The sequence below is a fragment of the Panthera uncia genome, chromosome D1 (assembly GCF_023721935.1).
Source record: "Panthera uncia isolate 11264 chromosome D1, Puncia_PCG_1.0, whole genome shotgun sequence".
Lineage (NCBI taxonomy): Eukaryota > Metazoa > Chordata > Mammalia > Carnivora > Felidae > Panthera > Panthera uncia.
In genome coordinates this window covers 41,165,048-41,189,876 of record NC_064808.1, presented here as the reverse complement: position 1 = coordinate 41,189,876, position 24,829 = coordinate 41,165,048, and the positions used below count along the sequence as shown (strand labels likewise).

Sequence of the window (24,829 nt, the reverse complement as noted above, 5' to 3'; positions counted from 1 at the left end):
AGTCTGTTGTTGTTAACCCAATTTCCCACTCAATATCCCTACACCAAAACTTATTTATTCACTCACCCAGCTCCCCCAAAAGGATCTTATAATATTATTCACATTAAAAGTAAATATGTTATTTCATGGTGTTCTCACTGAGAAAACTATCATAGATCAAAAGATCAATTCTGTGTTTATCTCTAATATCAGAATAGTAGAAGAAGTTTGGGGGCAAGACTTTTCTTCTTTTGTGGTCCTGAAACCTCACTCTATATATAACCATCTACCCAGGAAGTTCTCAAAAAGGGGTTCTGCCTTGTGAGGGTGAGGTACTTAGTTGGCCGAGCGGATCCAGTGATTGGCATGTGAACCGTGAGTCCCAAGTATATAAAAGTTTATGGCTTAACAGGTTACCAAAAGACACACATTTCCCCAAACAGTTTCTCTCCTACCTGATCTGAACCTCCCACCAAGAGGATCAATCAAGGCAAAGAGGCCAAGTAATCAATTTTTTATTGATTGTTTGATGTTAACATTAGGAAGTCAGTGCAATGAGGACTGACATAAAATTTTTTATTAAACTTTGGAAAGTCAACACTTCCAGAGCTAAACCTTCTAATCTATGTGAGGACTTTGATAATGTCCATACTTTGAGAATTCCATCATACTTCCATCCCCTTAAACCCCAGCCCAGCCCTTGAATCTCAGCAGTCTGCTAGTGTGGCTAAAGAGTATAGGGGATCAATCAAGGATGAGAGGTTGATTTAACATGAGTAATGGCTCTGTATTGCACTGTAATTGGCTGAATTGTGTCTCCAAAATAGATTTGTTCAAGTCCCAACCCTTGGTGTCTGTGAATGTGACCTTATTTGGAAATGGGGTATTTGCAGATGTAATCAAGTTAAAACAAGGTCACACTGGATTAGAGTGGACCCTAAATCGAATGATTTGTGTCCTTATAAGAAGAGGGAGATTTGAACACACACACACACACACACACACACACACACACACGCACGCAAGACAGCCATATAGAGGGAAGCAGAAATTGGGAGTGATGCAGCTAAAAGGCAAGGAATGGTAAAGCTTGCCAGCAACCATCAGAGGCTAGGAAGAGGCAAAGAAGAAATCTTCCCTAGGGTTTTCAGAAAGAGTATGGCCCAGCCAACACCTTGATTTTAAACTGGCCTCCAGAACAGTGAGAAAAGGAACTTCTGTTGTTTTAAGCCATCTAGTTTAGTCATTGTTACAATTTTAGGAAACGAATATACCCAAAATCTCAGACTATTACATCACCATACCTTTTGAAGAGGAAACAAAGAAAAACACACAACATTCTGGTTATAGCTATACATTCAAATACTCAAGTAACAGTGCACATGACCTTATACTTGTATCATGACTTTTTCCACATGCTACCTTAAAACTCCTAGGAAATAGGACAGTATAAGCTTATTCAAAAGAGTAGAATGTCTATCACAGCACCCATGCTAGAATTAGCAAGGATAGAAACAAAGCGGAGGTTCTTGGTTCTAACTTATAAGTTACAGTCTCAGCCTGTAGTGAATAAACATACGAATGGAAACAACTTTTTAAATTTATTCTAAAACTATTACTAAAGACACTGCCCACTATTCTACTCATGTGTCCCTATATAGTTCTCATGTTTAAAAAAAAAAAACTTTCAGAATGTGGCACTGGGAAAATACTGTCATCTCTTTTTTAAAAAAATGGCATGTTTCATTCACTCATCAGATAATCAGAATTTTTCACCCAGTGTACTACAATAGCCTCTCAACTTGTCTCCTTATTTCCATACTTATTTTTTTTCTTTTTAAGTTTATTTATTTTTGACAGACATACACACACACACAGAGAGAGAGAGCATGCACACATGAGAGAGGGGCAGAGAGAGAGGGCAAGAGAGAGCATCCCATGCAGGATCTGTGCTATCCCTACAGAGCCCGGTGTGGGGTTCAAACTCAGGAACCTGTGAGATCATCACCTGAGCCAAAATCAAGAGTCAGATTCTTGAGTCAGAATGTGTTTACATTCTTAACTTCTACAGTCCATTCTTGCATATTGGTCAGGATGATCCTTTTATATGTAAATCAGATCATATTTGTGCCCTGAACAAAACCCATCCAGGGATTCCCATCACTCTCAGAATAAAATGCAAATCCTTTCCAGGGCCTACAATGTCTAGCAAGTTCCACCCCAGGTTATCACTTTACTCTGTGTCCCACCTCTCTTCCTTCTCATATGCTAGTTTTGCTACATGGATCTCCTTGTTGGTGGTCTATACTCTAAGGTCCTCTGTACTTATCATTCCTGCTGCCTAGATCCTTTTCCTCTGACTCATCACATCACCTACATCATGGTCTCCATGAAGTGCTATTTCCTCAAAGTCCATTCCACCCCATCGAAAAGAATAACCCTGTAACTCCCTACTTCCTTAACTTGCTTCTATTTCTCTCATGGCATCTATTTCACCTCCTGACTTTACTGACATTACATTACGTAGTTTTTAATTTCCTCATGGCCTTTGCTCTCCTAGAGTGTAAGCTCAGTGAGAGCAGGGATTTTTGTCTGATTTGTTCACTGTTGTATCTCCAGTGCCTGGAACAGTGTCTAATACAGAATAAGCACTTGATACATAATCTGTTGAATCAAAAAATAAATGAATGCGTTTTGAAAGTTGCTTTACTTTAGTTTTTTGCCCTGGCGGCTAGGGAACTTAGCAATAAATTCAATGGTGAGTCACAGTAAAGAGTAGCCTTCATCCTGAGCATATATGCTTCTTCCTTCTTTTTATATATTCAGATATTCTATTCCTCTTCTAATAACCTCATATATTCCCTTTATTACAAAATATTTTAAATCTTTTGTAATGGGACAGAAAGATACCAATAGGCAGGTAGGTTGGGTGCCAGGTTGGGTGCGTGGGAGGCAACCCCACAGTAAGTGGGAAAGGGTGTATTTGTTCATCAGCAGTAACGTCGAAGCCTTCAAGCTAGAAGCCCAAATCTCTGGCTGCCTGGAAAGAGTCAGAGGAGAATGAGCTAATGGGTCCAGCAGAGCCAGTGAAGGAGGGAAGCAAGTTTTACCTTTTCATTCCTGCAGTTGTTCAGCCCCATATTGTTCATGGAAGATAGTTTCCCATCAACACCATGTGGCTGTTGCTGTTGTTGCTCCCGCTGGATCTGTTCTCGCATCTTCCGAGCCTCCTGAATGGCTTTCATCACTGTGTCCTGATCTCCAAACAGGGCAGGGGAGTTGAGACTGGACAGGATATCTGCACACACAGGATGCATTATTAGAAGCTTATCAGGTTAGATGCTAACAAAATACTGCCACTATCCAATCCCCTGTAGAATGCTGCATTCTCCAGACAAAGAAAGGGTATGTTTGTTATTAAGAAAACTGCAATACTATACATAGAGCACAGGGAAACCAAGCTGTGCTGGGTTTTTAGCCCTTGGAGGATACCCCAGCACTCCAGTCCCACCTCCTCACAGATGAGGGTTCCTAGATTCCAATTTTGTGTGTGCGTGTGTGTGTGTGTGTGTGTGTGTGTGTGTGTCTGTCTGTCTGTCTTCTGGCTACATCTACCAATTAGATGGGGAGTAGTCGGGAAGAAGGGGGTAGAGACAGGTACAGAGATCTCTGTGCAGGATGCCTGTTACCCTGGGTACACTAATGCAAGAGAGCTGTCTCTGGCCTAGCAGAAACAAATTCTGTGAGGCTACATGTGTACATTAGTGACATCTTTATCTGTGTGCTCATATGTCCACTGCAGGAGAGAGGAGGCGGGAAGGAATACACTGCACTCCCCATTCCCCAATCACTGGCTGGTTAATGAAGCATTCTACTCATCATGCTGCCTCAGTTATTTACCAAGAGAATGACAACCCATTCCCTACCCCCAACCGAACACCCACTGCTCTCAGCTCCCTGTTTTCGTGATAGCGAGGCTGTATGTGTGGGAATGGTTTTCACATCAGTACAAAGCTCCAAGTACAGTGAGAATAAATATTTACTTTCATTATATTCCATGCAACTCGGAGGGGGAAAAATGAAATTAAACTGACTAATTCTCCTCCATGGCTTCTATTTTACTGTAGGTTAAAAATTAATACTTTATATAAGCTTTTCCAATTTTAGACAGAAAGAGGGCAACTGCTTGCTGACTGATAGATTGCAGCTGCTATGGTAAAGTTTAATGTGATCCACTTGTTTGTATCCTGGTATGAACATTTCATAGCACATGTATGTGTATATGCATGCACACACCTCAGACAGAACAGAGAGAACCAGACTAGAGTCAAGCCTATGCCACGCCTCTACGTGTGTGCAATACATGTGCATATGAATGCGTTTAGAAAAAATTCCAAAGGCTGTCTATAGAAAATTATTTAAAAGTCAAACAATCACTTGTTAGGATTTAGAAAACCCATTATATTTTGCTCTGGAACTCTTCTGATAAAAACAAAACAAAACATTTCTATCCAATATTGCCTGGACAAAATTGTGATTGCTTCAGCCTATTTCTAGCTCATGATCCAAGAAATATGCTCTGCTGAAGGATAAACTCCATAAGAGCAGGGCCTGTGACATAGTCTCCTTTGTCCCTCATGATGCTCAGTATACATAGCAAATACTTTCCAAACAAAATTCAGAATTAGACTATGGAAAGGCTATTTCAAGATCAAGCCTAGTATTTATCCTTAAGTTGGCTTTTTTTTTTCCTTATCTCATAGCTTCCAACAATCCAGCAACCGTATTCACATGCTGGAAACGACTCACTTCTCTCTCCCACACGAGTATCACTGACTTGGAGTGAAAACCTCCTGGCCCCTCGAGGAGGCACTTTGACTCAAAATGAGAATAGGCTGCTGTATGAATCCTAATGTCCCAAATCTGAATGAGGAAAAATTATGTCTCACCATCAGAAGATTCACTTAACCCCAGCACAGTGCAGCAAACACTCCAACTGTGACCTCACATAAAACAGCACTGAGTTTATAGAACTCAGGTGAGAGGACCCAGATTCTAGTCTTCTTGGCTTTACTAATTAATAGCTACCTGGCTGTGAGCAAGCCATTTTACCTGTAAGAATCGCAGTTTACTTTATCATACAATGAGGGTAATAATGCACTACCACATAAGATTATTATGAAAAATCAAATGAGATATGTAGGCAAAAATGACTTTTAAACTGCACATGACTACACTTACATATTATTTTGTTTATTATAATAAGCATTTCAGGCTCTGGGACTCAATAAGGCAAGGAAGGTAATGTGAAGAATCTAAATCCCCAATCCCTTGGAATCTCTGTATCTTACAGAAAACTAAGAGGCTTAGTAACAACATGTTAATACTTATTTGGCACTCTGCTACTGACAAATGCTTTTACATTTATTGTTTCATTCCACATGTGTATGTAAATCTGTTGGTATTGGTTCAGTCCAGTCTTTTTAAATAGCATGACTTCTAGGTGTCAGACACTGTTAGGCATTTTATATGCATTTTTCTCTCTTAATTCTCACAACAACCTATGAACTAGGTAATAATATTCCCCTCTAAGAGATTAGGAAACTGAGTTCACAAATATTAAATAACTTTCGCAGGGTCACATAACGAGTAAGTGAAGGCTCTGAGTCCAAGTCTGTCTGATGCCAAAACTCATGTTTTTCCTCTATACTTCTCACTGGGGTATGAATGTCCCTAGAGATACTTGGCAATATATCAGAGAGTGTAAGAAACCAGAGGATCATTATGACATATCTTATCAGATACCAATCTTGTTTCATATTATGCCATTGAAGCGTGTCATTCACATTTGTTTTAAAGCAAAACTAATAAGGAATAAGATGTAAAATTCACATACATTTAAAAAAGAAAATATAAAGCTTCAAAGAAACTTGGGACTTTTAGCAGGCAGCTTGGAGGTCAGGTCCCTTTAGGCCCTTGGAGTTTTGTTGATCACTCTCGTCTGCCTAGAGTTGCTTCAGCGGCAAAGCACTAACCAAACACAGAAATCCCCAAGTCTCTGATTTGCTAGATCTAACTCATCAGCATCTAAATAACCCATCCCGGCAGGATATATATTATGACTTTTCCAAAAGTTCTAATCACCCCAAGACACCAAAAGGTGTTAGTTATGTTTTAGTAGAAAGGATTTTACTTCCCCACCCCCGTCCTCGGGACTAAGGAACACTTTGGAAACAGGGATCAGTCAGCACTGAACAGGTTTGCTTTATTTTTACCCAATTCATACATCTGTTCCTGTTGTTGACCTTTCCATTTACCTAAAGAGGATCCTCTTCCCAAACTTCCTCCAATGGGGCTGGGGATGCTGCTTTTGTTAGGCAGATTAACGGGGCTGGTTTTGCTGGCTGGGAAGAGACTCTGGGTGGGAGATGTTGGGGACTTTACAGGCTCGGCTGTCTTGGGTCGGGAAGAGAGATTTAGCGGCTGTGCTGCTGCTTCGTCCTACAAGAGTTTAACATAAATAATTATTAAAAAAGAAGACAAATGAAGCACATTATCACTTAGTAAGCCACAGTTATTTTACACCTCAGAGACAATGCCACATTCTCCTGCAATAATAACAAAAGAAGCTAATTATCTACCTCCTTGAAGATTCATCGGAAGGAAACCTCATTAATTTCCCTGTGTTATGCTTCTATTTACATTAACTGTGTAGTTGGATCATTCTTTTTGCCAAATTAAAATCTGAATTAGCTCACATTACAGCTTAATTTCCTAATGTGTTTTCAAGGATCTAAATTAACCTAGGGCATTTACAAAGAATTATTTAAAATTTCAGCAGCTCTGTAGTGCTTTTGTGTTATTCTCTCTGAAAAGTTCCTGCAACTATAAATAGGCTCTGCAGCTAATTTTTTAATATATATTTTAAATCAAACAATTGCAAGTACTTTAAAAATGGAAACACAGGCTTCTTCTGCTCTCCTGGGCCTCTGCCCAGGGAGCCGCATGCCACAGCATGGCTTCTATGTGGCTTTCTGGGTGTGGACACGCCTCATGGTCTATATTCTGGTCTCTATTCATGTTTAAAATTAATTTTTGCAAAGAGCAAGCACACATTATAATTATGTTTTACATACCATGCTATATGTAATTTATTTTTCATGTCTAAAGTGATGTTTCTTTATAATCTTTGCTACACATATTTACAGAGTGTCTATTTTAAGATGCCTGCCCTTCTATACCAAGCACAATATTCACATATCTGGCTTGTAACTCTAGTGCAACCAGGAGCTTGAAAGCTAAGCTCCTTGCCTTTATTTTGTCTCATTTATCCTGCCGTTAAACACACATAACAACACGTCCATCATTCTAGAAATTTAGTTGTAATATAAACATGTTCATTTAAATGTTCAGTTTTTTTTTTTCATTTTTTTTTTTAACGTTTATTTATTTTTGAGACAGGGAGAGACAGAGCATGAACGGGGGAGGGTCAGAGAGAGAGGGAGACACAGAATCTGAAACAGGCTCCAGGCTCTGAGCTGTCAGCACAGAGCCCCACGCAGGGCCTGAACTCACGGACCGCGAGATCATGACCTGGGCCAAAGTCGGCCGCTTAACCGACTGAGCCACCCAGGCGCCCCTAATGTTCAGTTTTAAGATCTATATTATTGTGCTCTAAGATAAAAATTGTTGGCAAATGTTAACTTCTGTTTTGCTTCTGAAAAGGCACAGAGAACTTGCTTTTAATAATGCCATTTTTTAAAGCACACAGTAGAGCTTGGAAACAGAACATCCTCCCCGTTGGCAAACATGTGACTTCTCTGGGGTTCAATTTCTTCATTTGTAGAAAAAGAGAGCCTGATTCTAGCTGATCTCTATGGTCTTTTCCTGTATCAATGGTCATTGTTTAAGGGGAGGGACAAAAAAGATACCAGAACAGACTACTCAAGAAGATTAGAAAGAGAAAATAGAAATCACATGCACAGAGAAGCCAGTACACAGCAGGCATTGTGCTAGACACTTTCACACATATTCACTCCTTTAACTAGCAATAAGTCTATGAAGTTGGGGAGTACTATTCTAAATTGACAGGGGAGGAAGGGTCAGAGTGATAAAATCACTGTCCAAAGCCATACGTGGAGGGACAGCACTTGAATTCCACTTTACTGGATTCCAAATCCCAGATTCTCTTTCTATTAAACTATCAGAGAAAATAAGTCACTCAATAACGTAGTGAATATTTTTTTTTGTCTTGGTAGGAAATAGATAATCCAGTACATCTGTTGAGATGTACATTTATCTATATCTACACGGAGGATAGGTCTCAGGAAACACAGTTATATCTACTATGCACGTCAAAAACATCTTACATGCATCATTACAATGTATTTCTCTTTTCTCTACACTCAAAGGATATTTAGACTAGTTCCTTCACTCCTTTCTAAATAATAGTGATTTATATGCTAGATATTTGGTTTTCTCCATGTTTCTTTTATTTGGGGTTCACTGTGATTCTTAGATATCTGAGTTCAAAGTGTTCTTCAATGTTAAAACATTTTTAGCCATTACTTCTTCAAATATATTTTTTCTGTTCCTTCCTTTTCTTTCTGGGGCTCTAGGAGCATACTAGGTCATTTGATGTCCAACAGCACTGATAGTCTTTTTTTTTTTTTTTTTTTTTTTTATGTATTTCATTCTGGATAGTTTCATCATTCCATCATCAAGTTCACTAATCTTTTCTTCTGTGATATCTAATTGTTACTAATCCCATCAGTACTAATCCAGTATAGTTTTCATCTCAAAAACTATTTCTCATCTCCAGACATTCCATGTATGTGTTCCATGTCTTGCCTTATAATGCTCATATTTTCCTCTATCTTCTTGAACATGTGGTGTTTATAATATCTTTTAATTTTCAGCTTTGAATATGCTCTATTTATTTTCATAGCTCAGTAATTGCCACTTCCACCAACAATGCCACTGGGCATGGGAAGCATCAAATCCCTTGTCACCATGGCAGGCCCGATACTGGTTCTCACAGCATGCCCTTAGCTTGACATAAATTTTGTGGGTGTGTTTAGGGGGATGATTTGCCTACCTTCTCATTTGGCAAAGTTGGAAGTCCCTATAGTAGCTGTTTTTACCATCTTAACTACTAATTCTATCATCTGAGCTATTTGGGGGCCTATTTCTATTGATTGAGTTTTCTCTTCATTATTGTTCATATTTTCTTGCTTCTATAAAAGCCTGGCAATTATTTTGTTAATGTTTATTTATTTTTGAGAGAGAGAGACAGAGCACAAGTGGGGAAGGGGCAGAGACAGAGAGAGACACAGAATCTGAAGCAGGCTCCAGGCTCTAAGCTGTCAGCACAGATCCCCACGCCGGACTTGAACTTGTGAACTGTGAGATCATGACCTAAGCTGAAGTCGGATGCTTAACCAACTGAGTCACCCAGGTGCCTCAAAGGCCTGGTAATTATTGAATGGAGGCTACACACTGTGAATTTTACAGTTCTGGGTGTTGGAGTTTGGGCATTTTTCAAATATTTTGGACTTTGTTCTGAGACAAATGTTCTGAGACACAGAAAAATTTGATCCTTTCTAGGCTTGCATTTAAGCTTTGTTAGGCAGGTTCAGAGCAGCCATTAATCTAGGGATAATTTGGTCCCATTACTGAGGTAACACCCTTCTGAGGAACCCTACCTGATACCTCATGCGTCAGGAGATCTTTCCACTCTGGCTAATGGGAATACAAACCCATTCTCAGTGCTTTGTGAACCTTGTGATAGCTTTGCCTGCTACATCTGGTATTTTTCATTGGCCTCAGAGGGTTTCTTCATATGCATATGATGATCAATACTCCACTAAATACAGGAGAATCCCCTACAGATTTTCAGTCCTCTCTCCCTCTGTGCAGCTCTCTCCTCTCTGGTACTCTACCTCACAAATTCTTATCTACCTTGGCATCCCAAAACTCTGAACTCTATGTCTCTATTCAGGGAGCTGCCGTGTTCTGTGTGGGTATCCCTCCTTGCACTCTTACCTATAAACAACCTTTTGACAGTAAACTGGAATAACTGTAGTACTTTTCTCATTTGTTTCTCTTTTCTCAGGAATCACTGTCCTATATTCCTACTGTAAATATCTGAAAATCATTGTTTTATATGTCTTGTCCTGTGTTTCAGTTACTTAAGCTGGAAGACTAAATCCGATCCCTGTTGCTCCATCATGGCTGAAAATGGAAATCCTCCAGGTATTTTGTTAGGCTCTCTTGGTACACAACTAGATGCTTCAATTATGATCGCTACCACCACCACCACCGTCATGTTTATTACCATCAGATCATCATCATCATGATCACTGCTATACTAACATTAATGAAACACTCACTATGTGCGAGAGGACTTAAGACTCATGATAATATTAACTCCCATTTCTCAAAGCAGAAAACTAAGGCTGAAAGAAGTTAAGTAAATTGTCCAAAGGGACAGATGGTGAAAGTGGTAGAACTGAAATCTGAACAAAAACATTCTGATTTCCAATATTGATATTTATTGTAGATAAAAATTCTCAGGGAAAGAAGGTACAGTAAGATGATCTATGTTTAATTTTGTTACCTTCAGCAAACTATGCCTCATGTCATGTGGTCATGTTATATACAGAGGGAAAGCAATGATTATAGACAGAAATATTTTAGTGACCATAATCCTTTCAATTAGCAAATCATGAGATTATTCTCAGAACTTCTTCATTAGTAGGCAGAAGCTTTTATTTTTTTTCATTTAAAACATTTGCTTTATGTCTTGGTCTATATATTTTTACCCACACATACAACAAACAATCTAGTAAGTATAAGGAATGTTTCCTTTGTTATTAACATAAAATATAGTCAAGTCAAATTATATAGAGAACTCCCTAAGAATTTGCATGTGGTCAAGTGAGTAATAAAACTCAGTTGGCCCACAAAGCTGGAATGGTAAAAGCAGATGTAAACTTGAATTTAACCAGGGAACATTTTACTCATCCAGTAAAGACTTGGTTTGGTGCAGTTCCATTTGGCCAACTCACTTATAAAGTGACTTTTTCATGTTAAAATATCTAATACTCAATACTTCAAGTCAATACCGTCTGATATGTTCATACTCTAACAACTACAATTAAACAAAGTGCTGTGGTTTGAGTTGTAGCGTTCTCTTATTCACAAACAGAAACTCTTGGAACACAAAATAGGTAGCTTGTTTCTGTAAGTAACGCTATCTTATTAAATGTAAGCTGCTCTTGTTATATCTCAGTATTTCTAACAACAAAGCATAAATGTTCATCTATGTCTTTGGAGAGTTTAAAGCATGGGTGGCATTAAATTAATTCCTTTGGGCAGGAATTTTGAGATACTCAAAACTTGGAGTATCTCAAAATTGCAGGCAGGAATTTTGAGATACTCAAAAACATTATGGAAAAATAATACATTTTCAGTGGCTTTGTGGCATTTGATGCTATTTTGTTGGCCTTAGATGTTTCCCTGTGAAAATCTAATAATTGCAAAATTTCTCCAGATGTAGTACTTTGGGCACATTACAACAATGCATCTGCGCTGGCGTATCCCTCCGAGTAGATAAGTCAACGATACAAAACAATGGTCCCCCTGAACTATATTATAAAAACCAACCAGTACCACCTATAGGTACCAGCTGCAGCACAAAGTTGGAGCGCATCATCCATTTCCCTCTGTCGCCAAGTACCTCCTGGGTGCCACATTTTAAGACACTGAAAATTAGTGAGGAAAGGCATCTATCAATGTCCCAGCCATAACTTGGGAGAGCCTGCATATCCTCTCACAACTACCGGGCATCAAAGCATGAATAGATAATGATACCACTCATTCCTCAGAGCCCATTTTATAAATGTTTTCAGAGGACAGTCCTTTATCCACAAACCATATAAGGCCCAGCACTAGATTCTTTTCTGTCCCCCTTTTTAAAATCTAAAGTTTTGAGAACCTCCTTTTCTGGTACTGTAAGTTGGCTCCCACCTGTTTCAGGAACTTAGAGAGAAAGTGTCACAAATCTATGAGAAAGACTGGTAATAAAACCATGGCCATTCATGCCAATGAACATTAAAAAATAAAAGCCAGAATCCAAATGGGGAAAACTCTTGAGAAGTGAGTTTGCAGATTTAGGTAAAGCGCTCACAATGTGGCACTATTGTTATCAAAAGGGAAACACCTGTTTCTCAGTGCTCAATCATGAAATTTACCATAAAGAGAAGCATTTGGGTTTCCTTTAAGCTGCTATGCTTCCTGCTGCTTATTCCCAACCCAGCCTGGTTCACTACTTTTCTTGTGAAGCTGTTTTCCAAACTGTTTTCACAATCCTGCAAAGCAAGTACCTTAACTTGAGTTACAGGGCTGGCCCCTCTCTTTTCATTTTTTATCCCGGTAGGTGAGACTGCCCCTGCTGTGTTTGGTGGCTGTGGAGCGGATGGCATCTTTGCTCCAGGTGACACCTGCATGCTGGCCAGCTGAGCGGCATAGAGCTGCTGCAAAACAGGGGAGACAAACATTATCTCTTTAGATGCAGCTGAAATTGAGTTTCAAAAAACACAAAACAAAACAAAAAACAAAAACAAAACTTACCGTGTTGTTACATAACTACTCCCCTGACAACCTTGTGATTTCTCTTTCACTATCTTTTAAAAAGGGAATGTGAGAGCCCAAATAATAGAAAGAAAGAGTACTAGTACGGGAGCCATTGTCTTGTTCCTGGTGCTTGTAGCAGTAACTTGATGAACGTGAACAAAGGATTCGGTTGCTCTAGAACTCAATTTCTTCAGTACAAAAAGGAATTTGACTAAATGGTCTCTACGGTTCTTTCTAGCGCCTAAAATCTTTATGAAAAGTTCTTTAAATGTCAATATGTCCATTCATGCAATTTTAATATTCATGAACTAAGAAACTAATCTGAACTTTCCTAGGGATTCCTGGAAGAACACTGTTCTTATTTAATACTGAGCAAGCTTCTCTGGGGATGCTGATCCTTCCGGATGATAAGAATGCTGCCTTCAAGATCCCCAGGCCCAACAGCAGGCATTGTTTTCTTGGGGTCTTATTTCTAGGCAGCATATAAAATAATCCTCAAGAGAATATAGCCAGATTTGTGACCAAAAAAAATGAAATGAAATGAAATGAAACTTCTCTTTCCTAGCACAGGATGTTAAATCCTTGACTGTTGTTTTATTAGCTTTTGGTTGAAATTGATAATAAATGAATGTGTTGATCTTCTATGGTTAGCCAGAATTCAGATGCCTCAGTCTTCACACTGTTTAACGCTTGGGAACTCCATTCAAATATTTTCTTTTCTTCTTATAATCAAGATTAAGCCATTACCTTGACAGTCCTATGTGTATCATAATAAAGAAGCTTCCTAGTTCATCAACCACAGAGAAAATAGCTCAAACTTTGTCATATTAGTAAGGGGGAAAAAAAAACAGGTGGTTTGTATGTAATTTCCAGCATTACTATCATTCAGATGGACAAATAAAAAAAATTACAGTAATCAAAAACAGACCTTTCAGCACATGTAATTAAATGAAAGCTTAATAAAGAATAATTTGCAAGAGCCAGATGTGCTTATGTCATGATTGTTGCTTTCTTTGGAACAATTTTTCTAATATAACAAGCCTCTAAAGAAATTAAAGTTTCATAATTCTGTATGTGCAATGACTCAGTGGCAAGAAAAATTCACAAGTAAGAGTAAGTCAAACTGCTAGAACTTAGGGGGAGAAAAGGCTGCCTCTTCTATTTCCTTTTTACTCTGTGGTATCCTTTTCCTTTGAAATTCAGCCAAGTGTCTTCAAAAGAGGGGCAAGTGAAGCTTCTGAAAATTTGCTTCTTGGATAAAGCCACTGAAGAAAAGTTTGGTATTGAATGGAGTGAAGATGGTTGAGAGCTGAGATAGTGTTGGCTACATGGTATCTGGTATCATGACTAATGTGCCCTACGACTGAGTATTAAAGAGTCATGAAATCTTTGAGAGGCAGGAGTCCTTAAGCATCATTTATGCCTTCATTTTACCTCAATAATTCACAAGATCAGACGATCTTGAGTCCTCCAGGGAACTTCAACTAGTGAAAAAAAAAACCACAGAAAAAAAAAATCCCTGGGAACATATCTATTTTTTTTTATTATTATTTTTATTTTTTTTTAATCTATTTTTTTAAAAGCTGACTAAATTCAGAAATCCTTCAGCTTGAACAAGATAGTCGCTTTTTAGAAATAATGTTAATTGCTTCCTCTAAAGCTTTGATAATCATTTATTTTATATCTCTCTCTACTGGTTTGTACCTACGAGAGGAATGACCCCAGAAACACTGAGATTTCTCAGACTTGGGGTTCCTCAGAGTTCCTGGTGAGCTGCCATCACTGATACATTAGAAGCAAGAAGGGGCATCTCCACACACCACAAAATTTATAGAGATGAGTAAACTGGTCAGTAGGAGATCAGAAAAGATTTAGTAGAATAAGCTTCGAAATAAAAAAACCAGAAAATAGAATATGATGTAAAGATAGAAGGCACTCACGAAAATAAAAATTTTCACACTCTGTCTGACAAAATGCATAATTTTAGATATAAGTACCATGCTTTTCAGACTGAAGATTGCAGATCTGACCTGGGTAAAAAGAATGTCGTTCATTGAATAGGTATAGGCTTGCCAAATGATTTCAAAGATAGCTCATCTTCTGAGCTAACACTAATTGAGTATGTTCTATATGCAAGGCTCTGTTTTAGGAGCTGTGGAGGTTTCAAAGTCTTGGGATAGGCATATAGTTTTGGAGAAGATGTAAGATATAGATCCTTAACACCTGATGTGCACCTTTTTTGGTGGCACTTACCACTGTTTTTAAACCTGTGCTTAGTTGTGTATATATGTCTTATCATGCTTGATAGACTGTAAGTTTATTGAAGTCATGATCAACCTAATTATTTCTGAGGGCAAGCAGAGAGAATAGTACCTTGCAAATAAGAGATAGCCAATCAAAATTTTTGACTTAACATACTATATGTTAAGAAGGAGAGATATTTTCTAAAAATGAGGCAAAAGAAGTAGTACATGGTTATATTTATCATACATAATGAATAATGTTATGGTGTTGTGTTTCAAAAATAAATTAAATTAAATAAATAAATAAATAAATAAATAAATAAAAGAAAATAAGCCTAGCCCAAATTAAATTACATTGTTTCAAAAGAAATGATTCTTTTGAAGTCATTTGTTGAAATGTTGACTAGAAAGCTTTTTTAATAACTGCTAGCTTTAGTCACCTGTCTTAAACTTTTCTAACACAAATTCTACTGCTTGAGCAGCAACTGAGGGGTGGTATTGATTTTTCTTCTTAGTTTACTTATAAATTTAAAGTTTCTCTAAATGATACCACATCCTTTTTGAAAGAACATAAAATATTAGTTATCCAAGTAAATAGCCTTAGTTAGAAAAGTCCTTTGCAGACTAATGGTTTGGGAAAGAAAAGGGTTAAGCTCTGATTAATGATGACGCAAGAGTTTACAAAAATGTCACTCCACGTAGGATTCTGAGATCATAGTTCACAGACACAATGACGATAATAATGAATATTCATTTCCAAACACAGTTGAGGTTTAAAAAACCAACAATGTAGTAAAGCTTATAACAGACTTAGCCAGAGTCCCATAAACATTTAAACTTTGGTGAAGACTATTTCTGTAAATATAGACTTTTTTTCCATTTTAATTTTGAAAAATGTTCGGTGATTGTTTGGGATATTGAGTTGTTTCTTTATCCAAGATATATAAAAGTCATGCAGTGCATATATGTAAAAATGAGCCTAGCTAAATATTTTTCAAAATTATAAAATCACTCAGATTTTATTGGAGCACTTTAAGAAATGCTTTCACTATTTTATGGCAGAAATATTCCACCTTTAGTATTAGTTCAGTTTTAATAAAGTAGTCATTATTAAGATTTTGGTAAGCTGAAAACTGACATACTTCACATCTAGAACTGAAAGGGCCTTAACAGATCATTTAGTCTAGTCTTACCTCCTCATTCTTCTGATGAGAGAAGGACTAGAGAAGAGAAGTACCACGCTCAAGATGATATAACTAGATAATAGAAGAACACTTTGGCTCTCATTCCAACATTACCATTTAAAGTAGAAATGGCTATATGATGAACCAACCTCTGTACATCACGAGTACATTTCCAGCATTGATGAATTTGTTCAACAACAAATCTTTATCAAATGCTTACTATTAACTAAACACTATGCTAAACACTGGAGGTACAACAGCAAGCAACTCGGAAACAGTTACTGCCTTAATGGAGCTAGAAAGAAAACCTGATATTAAATAAATGCTTAGACAGTAACTGTGAATTATGTTCAGGTTAAGTGCTGAGAAAGAAAAATACAGAATGTCAAAAGACCATCTAACAAAGGCATTTAACATAGTCTGGAGAATCAAAATCGCTTCTCCAAGGAAATAACACTTTAAGTAAGAATTAACCAGGAGGAAAGGTCATAAAGAACATTCCAGAAAAAAGAAACATTGATTATTATGGCCCTGGGGTAGAAAAGAAAGTAACGTTTTCAAGATACTAAAAAAGGGCCAACATGAAAGGACGGTTAAGTGTGGGTACAGTGGCATGACAAGAGGCTAGACAGGGGTAGAGTCTTAAAGGCCACATGAATCATTTTAGACTTTATTCCCCCAACAAGAAGTATCTAGAAAAAGCAATGAATTAAAGCCAAGACACAAAGAATCTTTTCTATGTTTTACCACCAACTTATTGACGAATCTTTTAAATACATTGGACTAAGGAAGTCCTATGAAGATGTCATAAATCCATACCTCTAATACTATTTCTAGACTTCTGTGTCCTGAGACTAGCCTTCAGAAAAAACCTATCTTGCATTTGTATCCTAGTGACACTTTAATAACTAGGGCTACTTACATTCAACACAAAACAGTAGGTCCTACCAAACTCAGCCTTATGGTGAAATTCTTTTGTGTGTGTGTGTGTATGTTTGCTTATTTTTGAGAGAGACAGACAGACAGAGAGACAGACAGAGTGTGAATGGGGTAGGGGCAGAAAGAGCGAGGGAGACACAGAATCCGAGGCAGGCTCCAGGCTCTGAGCTGTCAGCACAGAGCCCGGCGTGGGGCTCGAACCCATGAAACGTGAGATCATGACCTGAGCCAAAGTTGGACGCTTAACTGACTGAGCCACTCAGGTGCCCCTGAAATTCTTGAGTGTCTTCAAGTAGATACACCAGTCTATGGCCAGGACCTAAAAAATGTATTTTGTCAGAGTCATCTTATAACACTATTGTACTTGGAAAGAGAGGCACGTTTTGCCCCGTACAGCCAAATTCATGTCAAATTATGAGTGGTGTCAGTGTATCTAATACTTAACATAATATGAAATATACATTTATAGGTATATACATTACACATACATAAATGTGTGTATATATGTATACATATGTATCATGTATATACCTGCTTTCTGGGATAAAATCATGTAAGCTCTCCTATGGAGAACCCCATCGAAAAAAAAGTGCAAGGCTTATATTCTCATAATCGCATGATTTTCACATAACCACATAACCACTCATCCTGCCATTCAGTCATCACCCTCATTCATTCATGTGTGAATTCAACAAGCATATATTGTACGCTAACTCAGTCAGGTTCTGTGTTAGGTATTTAACATTTATTATTTTATTTCGTTTTCTAAATAATTATAGAAAATGGGAATTATTATCTATTTTATAGAGTCAGTCTTACTTTAAAGTCCATGTGCTTTACATAAGCTCTACAGTGAATTATAATGAAACCCATTTCCTGTTCCTAGCCACCAGACAAGAATCATTGTCCAAGGAGAAGAGAGATTCTGATGTTGCTGCTGTTCTGAGTTCTCAAATAGCAAACTATATTTCCAGATGTCTTGCAGTGACTTTTTCTAAAATGGCACTTCACAGCCCTCACATACAGAAAGGGTTAATGGTACCACCAGCCAGCCACCTTGAAGGAGCAAGGGGCGCAATTTTTATCTAAACAGCTCCCTTCTCCAACTGATCTTGGAGCCATAATAGAAGACACTTGAAATACCCTAGTGACACATATTGAAGAGACTGATAAAGTAAAAAGAACTATGCAGAATATAGGTAGAAATAGGGGAACTTGATACAAATGGAAATTGACAGGGGCTTTAAATTGGCACCAGTATGCTCCAGTATATGGAAACCAACAGTAAAAAAGCAGGCACAACTTCACACACCAGATTCTCTTTGGAGTAAATTCTCCTGTGTTTTGTCATTTCAATTAGAAAGGGCATTTTAAAGTGGCCTGTCGGAATCTGGCCCAGAGAGAAAGAAAAAAAAAATTTTTCCCCTCAAATATAACTAGCCTATTGGTGGATAACGAAGAAAGGAAGCGAAGGGAAAATGCTCCTCTATAAAAACAGATTCAATAGGCACTACTGAAATTTCAACCCCTACCCTTATATTTACCCCACCTGCTGTGGTTCCACATAATATCTGGGAACCCCAGATCCCTGGCCCTGGATAACTCAGATCCTGTTCTTGTATACAACACACTACTCGGGGGTTGGAGAGGGCAATAGAAGATGATGGAGTCGTGAGACAAGCAGGGTTGGTAGGGGAGCATCTTTAAGGAAATGCCATTTACTTGAATGATGCTGCCTAACACTAGGCCCCAAGCCTGGCTCAGTTCTCCAGGGACATCCTGGGTTTTGTTACCTTCTCAAAACAATGCTGATGACCATTCCCCCGCCTACCGAGCAAGGCATGCTATAAAGCTGGACAAGTTCAGCTGTGAGGCTGTGAGAAGGTAGAACGGAGACAGGGGTAATTAAGCAGCATGATTTAGTGCTTGTTCAGCACAGGGAAGAAAATATGTCAGTAACAAGTCATTACAGACTGAGGGCGGGGGGAACGGAGAAAGCTTAAAAATAATTTGAAAGAGATCACAAATACTTTTACTTCTCATAAACCTCCAATGTCAACAAAACGATCCAGGAAATATGGCTGTGGTTTTATGGAAGGAAAGAACTGAAGTCCTTGTTTTTCAGCATAGAAGGCACTTGTTTAGCTATACCCCTAATACTTGACACCAAAGAAAATTGGCTGTAGGGATAGGAGATGAGAAGGAATAAGGGAAGAGCTACCACACCCACTCCTCACGTATTGGGTTAATTTCCAACTCAACCTTCTCACTTCTCCTGCCATATTCTTTCCTTTTCTGTTAACCCCTCTTGTCTGTCATACTTCTACTCATGTTTTGAGTCTTGGTTAAAAGTCACTTTCTCCTTAAGGCCTTATCTGAACCCTGTCTCCCTTGTGCTCCCCCCATATCTCATCATCTATTCCTGTGTACTTGACGGAAATTTTTTTTTTTTTAATGTCTCTATCTCCCAGCAAATTCCAAGCTCCTTAAGGGAAGGACTGAGTCTTCTTTAAGGTGTCCTCAGCACCTAACATCATGCCTGATATTTAATATATGCTGTGTCAACAATGATCACTAAAACTCCTTTATTTCTCTTCTTGGCTCTATCTTTTTGGAATTGTTATCATTTCTGCCCACACCTTTTTCTTATTATACCTTTCCTCACAGTCTCTCCAAAAGGATCCCCAGAGATGGAAGTCTCTTTCTTTGTTTCCATCTTCTTGAACTTATAACATGTGGGTTCATCAAGTCATGCATTGATTTTCTTATAAAGAAACACCAGATAACACAATGTTAGCAGAAGGAAGAATTGTAAACATCGTTTAATCCAATCCCTTTGCTTTACAGATGAGGAAAACTCAAGCCTAGAGAAGGAAGGTGATTGCATAAGAATACCAACTGACAAGCAATAGATAGAAGGAAATCTAGAACCCAAATTTACTATTTCTCCCATCCAGTGTTCACACAGACTCTTTTCTTCTTGTTTCTGTTCTCTTAGGGAACTGAGTGCAAATAGAATATGTACATTTTGTCAGAGCTTCTGATCTGGACTTCATAAAAGGGTTGTTTTCCCACCATTCCCCCAGAATTGAAAGAGAAATGTATCCTATATATATTTGAAAAATAATCATTGGGCACCCAAAAAATAATTGATGTGGTAGAATTTTATTTTAATATTTGTTTTTAAATGTGCAGATTTTAAAATGCAACGACAGTAATTAGCTTAGGTAATTATCATCATGTTAAGGTGTTTTCAGATTTTTTAAAGTAAAGTTTATGCAAATATACATAAAGAGCCAAAAAGCTGTCTCAGGTGAGAGTGGACCTATTTCATCCCCTTTGAGATTTCAGCTATTTGCCTTTCCACAACAACCAAAGAAAAAATAGAACAAGCATTGACTGTAAGGCATTGGAAAGCCAGGACCTGTTTAATTCATTTCATTATCCCCTGCAGCCGGCACAAGAATGTCAAGTAAAGAAAAATGAATTGAAAAAAGAGTTTTCCTGGCTGAAGATCCTCTTGCCTATTTTCCCAAGCACTGAGTAGCTCCTCTGACATAACTCATTGTGCTAGTCACAATGGGAATGGGAAGAATATGCTGGAAGTGGAAGAGAGGAGAAGCTGTAAAAGAAAAGAAAAAAGAAAAGGGGAGAGGCTCAGGTCAATGGTCCTAGCCTTACATGAGGAGACATTTTTTAAAAAAAATCCTGAATGCATCAGGTTGAGCACCCAGTCAGTCATCTGCTACAAAAACAAAACACAACAAAACAAAACAAGACCAAAAGAACACAAAAAAACAGAATTCATTCTTGGATGACACCAATTATATTGGAATGCATTCAGAAGAGCTTTTCTTTATAGAACACAGTTGCATAGTGGAAATAAGTAAGCATAAACAAAGCATTATGGGAACGAACCTGACTGTTTTCCTTCTGTTTCCAAGAGCTGGGCAGGCAATGCTGAAGAGACCCAGTTCTCTGAATGTGCTCCAAGTGGTACAGCTTGCATTCGTAACGCTCCTTTAACTCTCTAGTCACAAAACCGTGGCTCATCAGGGAAACCTTAAACAAGTGCATCTTGACTCTACCAATAGGAAATAAAAACTCATCGAGGTGTCCAGAAATTGGATTTGAAACTGAAGTGTTATTTCCCATAGCCTCAAAGTCACAGGGAAGTTTCAGGGGGTGTATATATTTGAGTACAAGCTGAATTGAATAAAGTACTTTCAGTAAATGAGTAGATGTTAGGTCCCTAATATTTAAAAGCACTGTTTCTTTGTAACCAAAAGGCGAATTTTGGTTTGGATTCATGCAAAAAGTATTTATTGGCTGGCTACTAATGGCCAGGTACTATTTGGGAAAACAGGAGTGAGCAGTGACTTAGGGTAAAGGGGGGCGGGGGGAAGATGATGAATTAGCACGCAGATGTGTAACTTTGATGCTGATATGTGCCATGGGATATAAAGTGACCAGGTATATGAATGTAAGGGAGGGGGAGTTTAATATAGAGTAGGTCAGGAAAACTAAAAGAAGGGTCATTTGAGTAGAGACCTGAAAGAAGTGAGGGAGTAAGGCGTGTGATAACCCAGGGAGAGCATCCAGGGCAGAGGCAAAGGAGAGGTGAATGTCCTGAGGCACAGAGATGCTCGTGTTTGGCGTGTGTGAAGAACAGCAAGCATGCCAGTGTGGCTGGAGCAAAGTGAGCTTGGAAAAGGGTGATGGGTCAGATGTCAAAAAGGTATCAAGGAGGCCAGATCATGTAGACCTTAAATACTACCAGACTGACTCCGGACTCCATTCTGAGTTTCCGGGTTTCTAGGAAACAACATCACAACAACATGGCAGACCTGGAAATCCCTCAGCAATACCCACAGAAAAATCTGGAGATATGCCAGGACTGCCTTGCCTTGGCCCATGATGACTGCCAAGAAACCAGATGCTGTTGCTTGAAAAATATTCTACAACTGCTCAGCTTTTACACCCTTCGATTTCCACCCGTACTGAGGCCCCCAAAACAACAGAATGAAGATAAATATGAGTAAGTATGCAATGAAAAAAATAAGTTTTTGTTCAAATTGTTAAAAATATATATTTGGGAAAATAAAATTGCATGAAAGAAAAGTATAGTATTTTCTAAATGTCATTTTTCTTCACTTTAATTGATGGACAGAACAAATGTGGCTGGTTGGAAATAAACATATCTGTTATAAGAAAATGTTTTTAGTGTTTTTATAAACTGAACTTGGTTTTTAATTTCTCAAGAGACTATGGAAGACTGAGCATAAGAATCATGCGAATGAACAAAATTCATACCTATGATGAAATGCATAGATTTTTTACACAGAAATTTCATATTAATAACATAATATTCATTAATAATATTAACCTAAAATGAACATTTGTAATAAATGTTGAGGGAGATAAGGATGCATTTTGAATTCACTTTGAAGTGATCAAGTAAACTTGACAAGAAATAATACAAAACATCCTCTTCTTATTTTCCCTTTTTATTTTCTTCTATATTTTTTAAATTCAAATAAATGTTTTACCCTGTTTCCGAGCCACCTCCACTAACTGTCATTTTTTGAACTGCGAATTATTAATATTGCCAATTGGAGAACTTCAGCATATTTTGCAGTATGTAAATATGCCATCTGTATCCTACAGTAATACCCATGGCTTACTCCCTAATTAGCAGAAAGGAATGATACCTTATCCATAGCAGCCATGGTAAAAATCATTCAAAGACTGTGTAATAACTACATAACACACTTTATTGTCACTAGATACGATACTGATACATATATCAATAATCCACCTTTAAAATTCCTTATAGCAGATAAAGCAAGGAATGGTTAATATAAAGGACTAAAGAAGACACTTAGAAAAATAAGGTTTATATGTTGCTATGAGAAGCAGGACAGCATAGTGATTAAGAGTGCACATTCTTTTGTCAGAACTGATCTAAGGAGAGTTATTTAATCTCTCTGGATCTTAAATTTCCACATCTTTAAAATGGGAAAAATAATAGTACTTACTCCAAAAGACTGTTGTATGGAGTAAATGAGTTAATGCACGTAACATACTCATAAGAAGGGCACACTATAAAGACTTGAGACTTGTAGGTTCTTATTCTTATCAGTATATTCTCTTTAAGAGATGTCACTCTAAAAATTTTACTCTGAAAAAAAAAACATCTGGCATTTTTATTCAATTTAGCAAAAAATATTAGGGATACAAAGATGAAGAAGATATGCAGCCTCTCAGGAGCTCACAGCAAGGACAGAAAGGAGAAAGGGAGAGAGACACAATATGATAAAAGGCAACATGGAAGCATTTACAAACTACTACTGAAACACCATCACTGGGAACAATTAGGGTTTTCCCCCCAGTTTCATTGAGATATTGGCAAATAAGATTGCATAAGGTTTATTTTAATGTTTATTTTTTTAAGAGAGAGACAGACAGACAGACAGACAGAGCGTGAGTGGGAGAGGGGCAGAGAGAGACAGAGACACAGAATCAGAAGTGGGCTCCAGGCTCTGAGCTGTCAGCACAGAGCCCGACGCGGGGCTCAAACCCATGAGCCGTGAGATCATGAACTGAGCCGAAGACAGAGTATTGACCAACTGAGCCACCCAGGTGCCCCCAGATTCTGTAAGGTTTAGGTGAACAACGCGACAATATGACCTATGCATATATTATGAAATGATAACCACGGTAAGGTGAGTTAACACACCCATCACAGTTAGTTTTGACTGAGAACAGTGAGGCAGGCTTTGCTTACATCAAAGCTCTGGCAAGAGATCCTATGCTAATTAAAACTTATAAGTGATCCTATAAAGTTATTTAACCAAAAATAAATAAATAAATAAATAAATAAATAAATAAATAAATAACAATAATCCTAAGCCAAGCTCTAGAACACACACAGTGTTTAGGTTAACAGTTTCTGTTCTGCTTTTATTAATGGTCCCCCTTCACAGCCCATTCCTTCAGGCTGGTACCCCAAGACTGCTTCACAGAACTGTGATGTTCACACTAAAAGGCCAACCTGGCTCTGAGAAGCCTTAAGAGTTATAAAATACGCCGCTCTTCTAGTAAAAGGAAAACCACCCTTGGCTATTTGTTTAGGGAACAGGAACTTTGTTTTGTTCTTTTTTTATGGTCTGTTGCTGGCCAGAGAAAAATTTTAAGCATTAAGGGTCCTAACATAGGAGGATTTTTTAGAATCTCAATATTCTGCGTAAGCCTACCATGACACCTCTGGAAAACTCTCATTACATGATGTAAAATCGCAGCTTTAGTTTGTTAAGAGGGCAGGATTCCGAGTGGACCGTGAAATATTTATGTCTCTATGCAGCTCTTTGAAGGAATAATCTTATGTTTTTGTGCCTGTTGTGGGTCAGAGGTTCAGATCAGCACTTCTTTCTGTCACTCCTTATATATTTTACTATAATTTACAGCTCAGCAAGAGGACTCATAAAACAAAAGTGTCTATTTTATTTCAGCAACTAATTCTAGTTAATCAAAGATTTCCAGCCAAACAACCCAGCATGAAACTCTGCATGGAAAATATGAGGAGAACAAAGCATTTTGTCAAATAACACATCTCATGATGTAAACACATATGTCTCTTAAAGGAAATTTTATCGTTTCCACATTATCGGCATACAAAAGGAGCATTCTTGTCGCAGACCTGGTGCGACTGTGGAGGCATCGTCATTGGAAACAAGAGCCTGATTAGGTTCCCACACAGATATGAATAGACTTTCCTTTTTTAGTGAAATAGCTTTTATTCCTTTTTAAAACAGACTGGTAATTGTCACCCTAAAAAACACTGAATTG

At 38.0% G+C, this 24,829-nt stretch overlaps 1 protein-coding gene across 26 annotated transcripts in view; it reads right to left on the bottom strand.

Annotated features, from left to right (window-relative positions):
• The window catches only part of SOX6 (SRY-box transcription factor 6), a 687,546-nt gene that overhangs the window by 70,969 nt on the left and 591,748 nt on the right, over positions 1-24,829 (bottom strand). For 24 of the 26 annotated variants that reach the window (XM_049617879.1, XM_049617886.1, XM_049617897.1 and 21 more), the window contains 3 exons: positions 12,366-12,515; positions 6,297-6,480; positions 3,090-3,277 (listed from right to left, as the gene is read on the bottom strand). In XM_049617879.1, the coding sequence (XP_049473836.1) occupies positions 3,090-3,277; positions 6,297-6,480; positions 12,366-12,515 (522 nt within the window). The remainder of the gene's footprint in view (positions 1-3,089; positions 3,278-6,296; positions 6,481-12,365; positions 12,516-24,829) is intronic. The other 2 variants (XM_049617946.1, XM_049617986.1) reach the window with 1 other exon arrangement.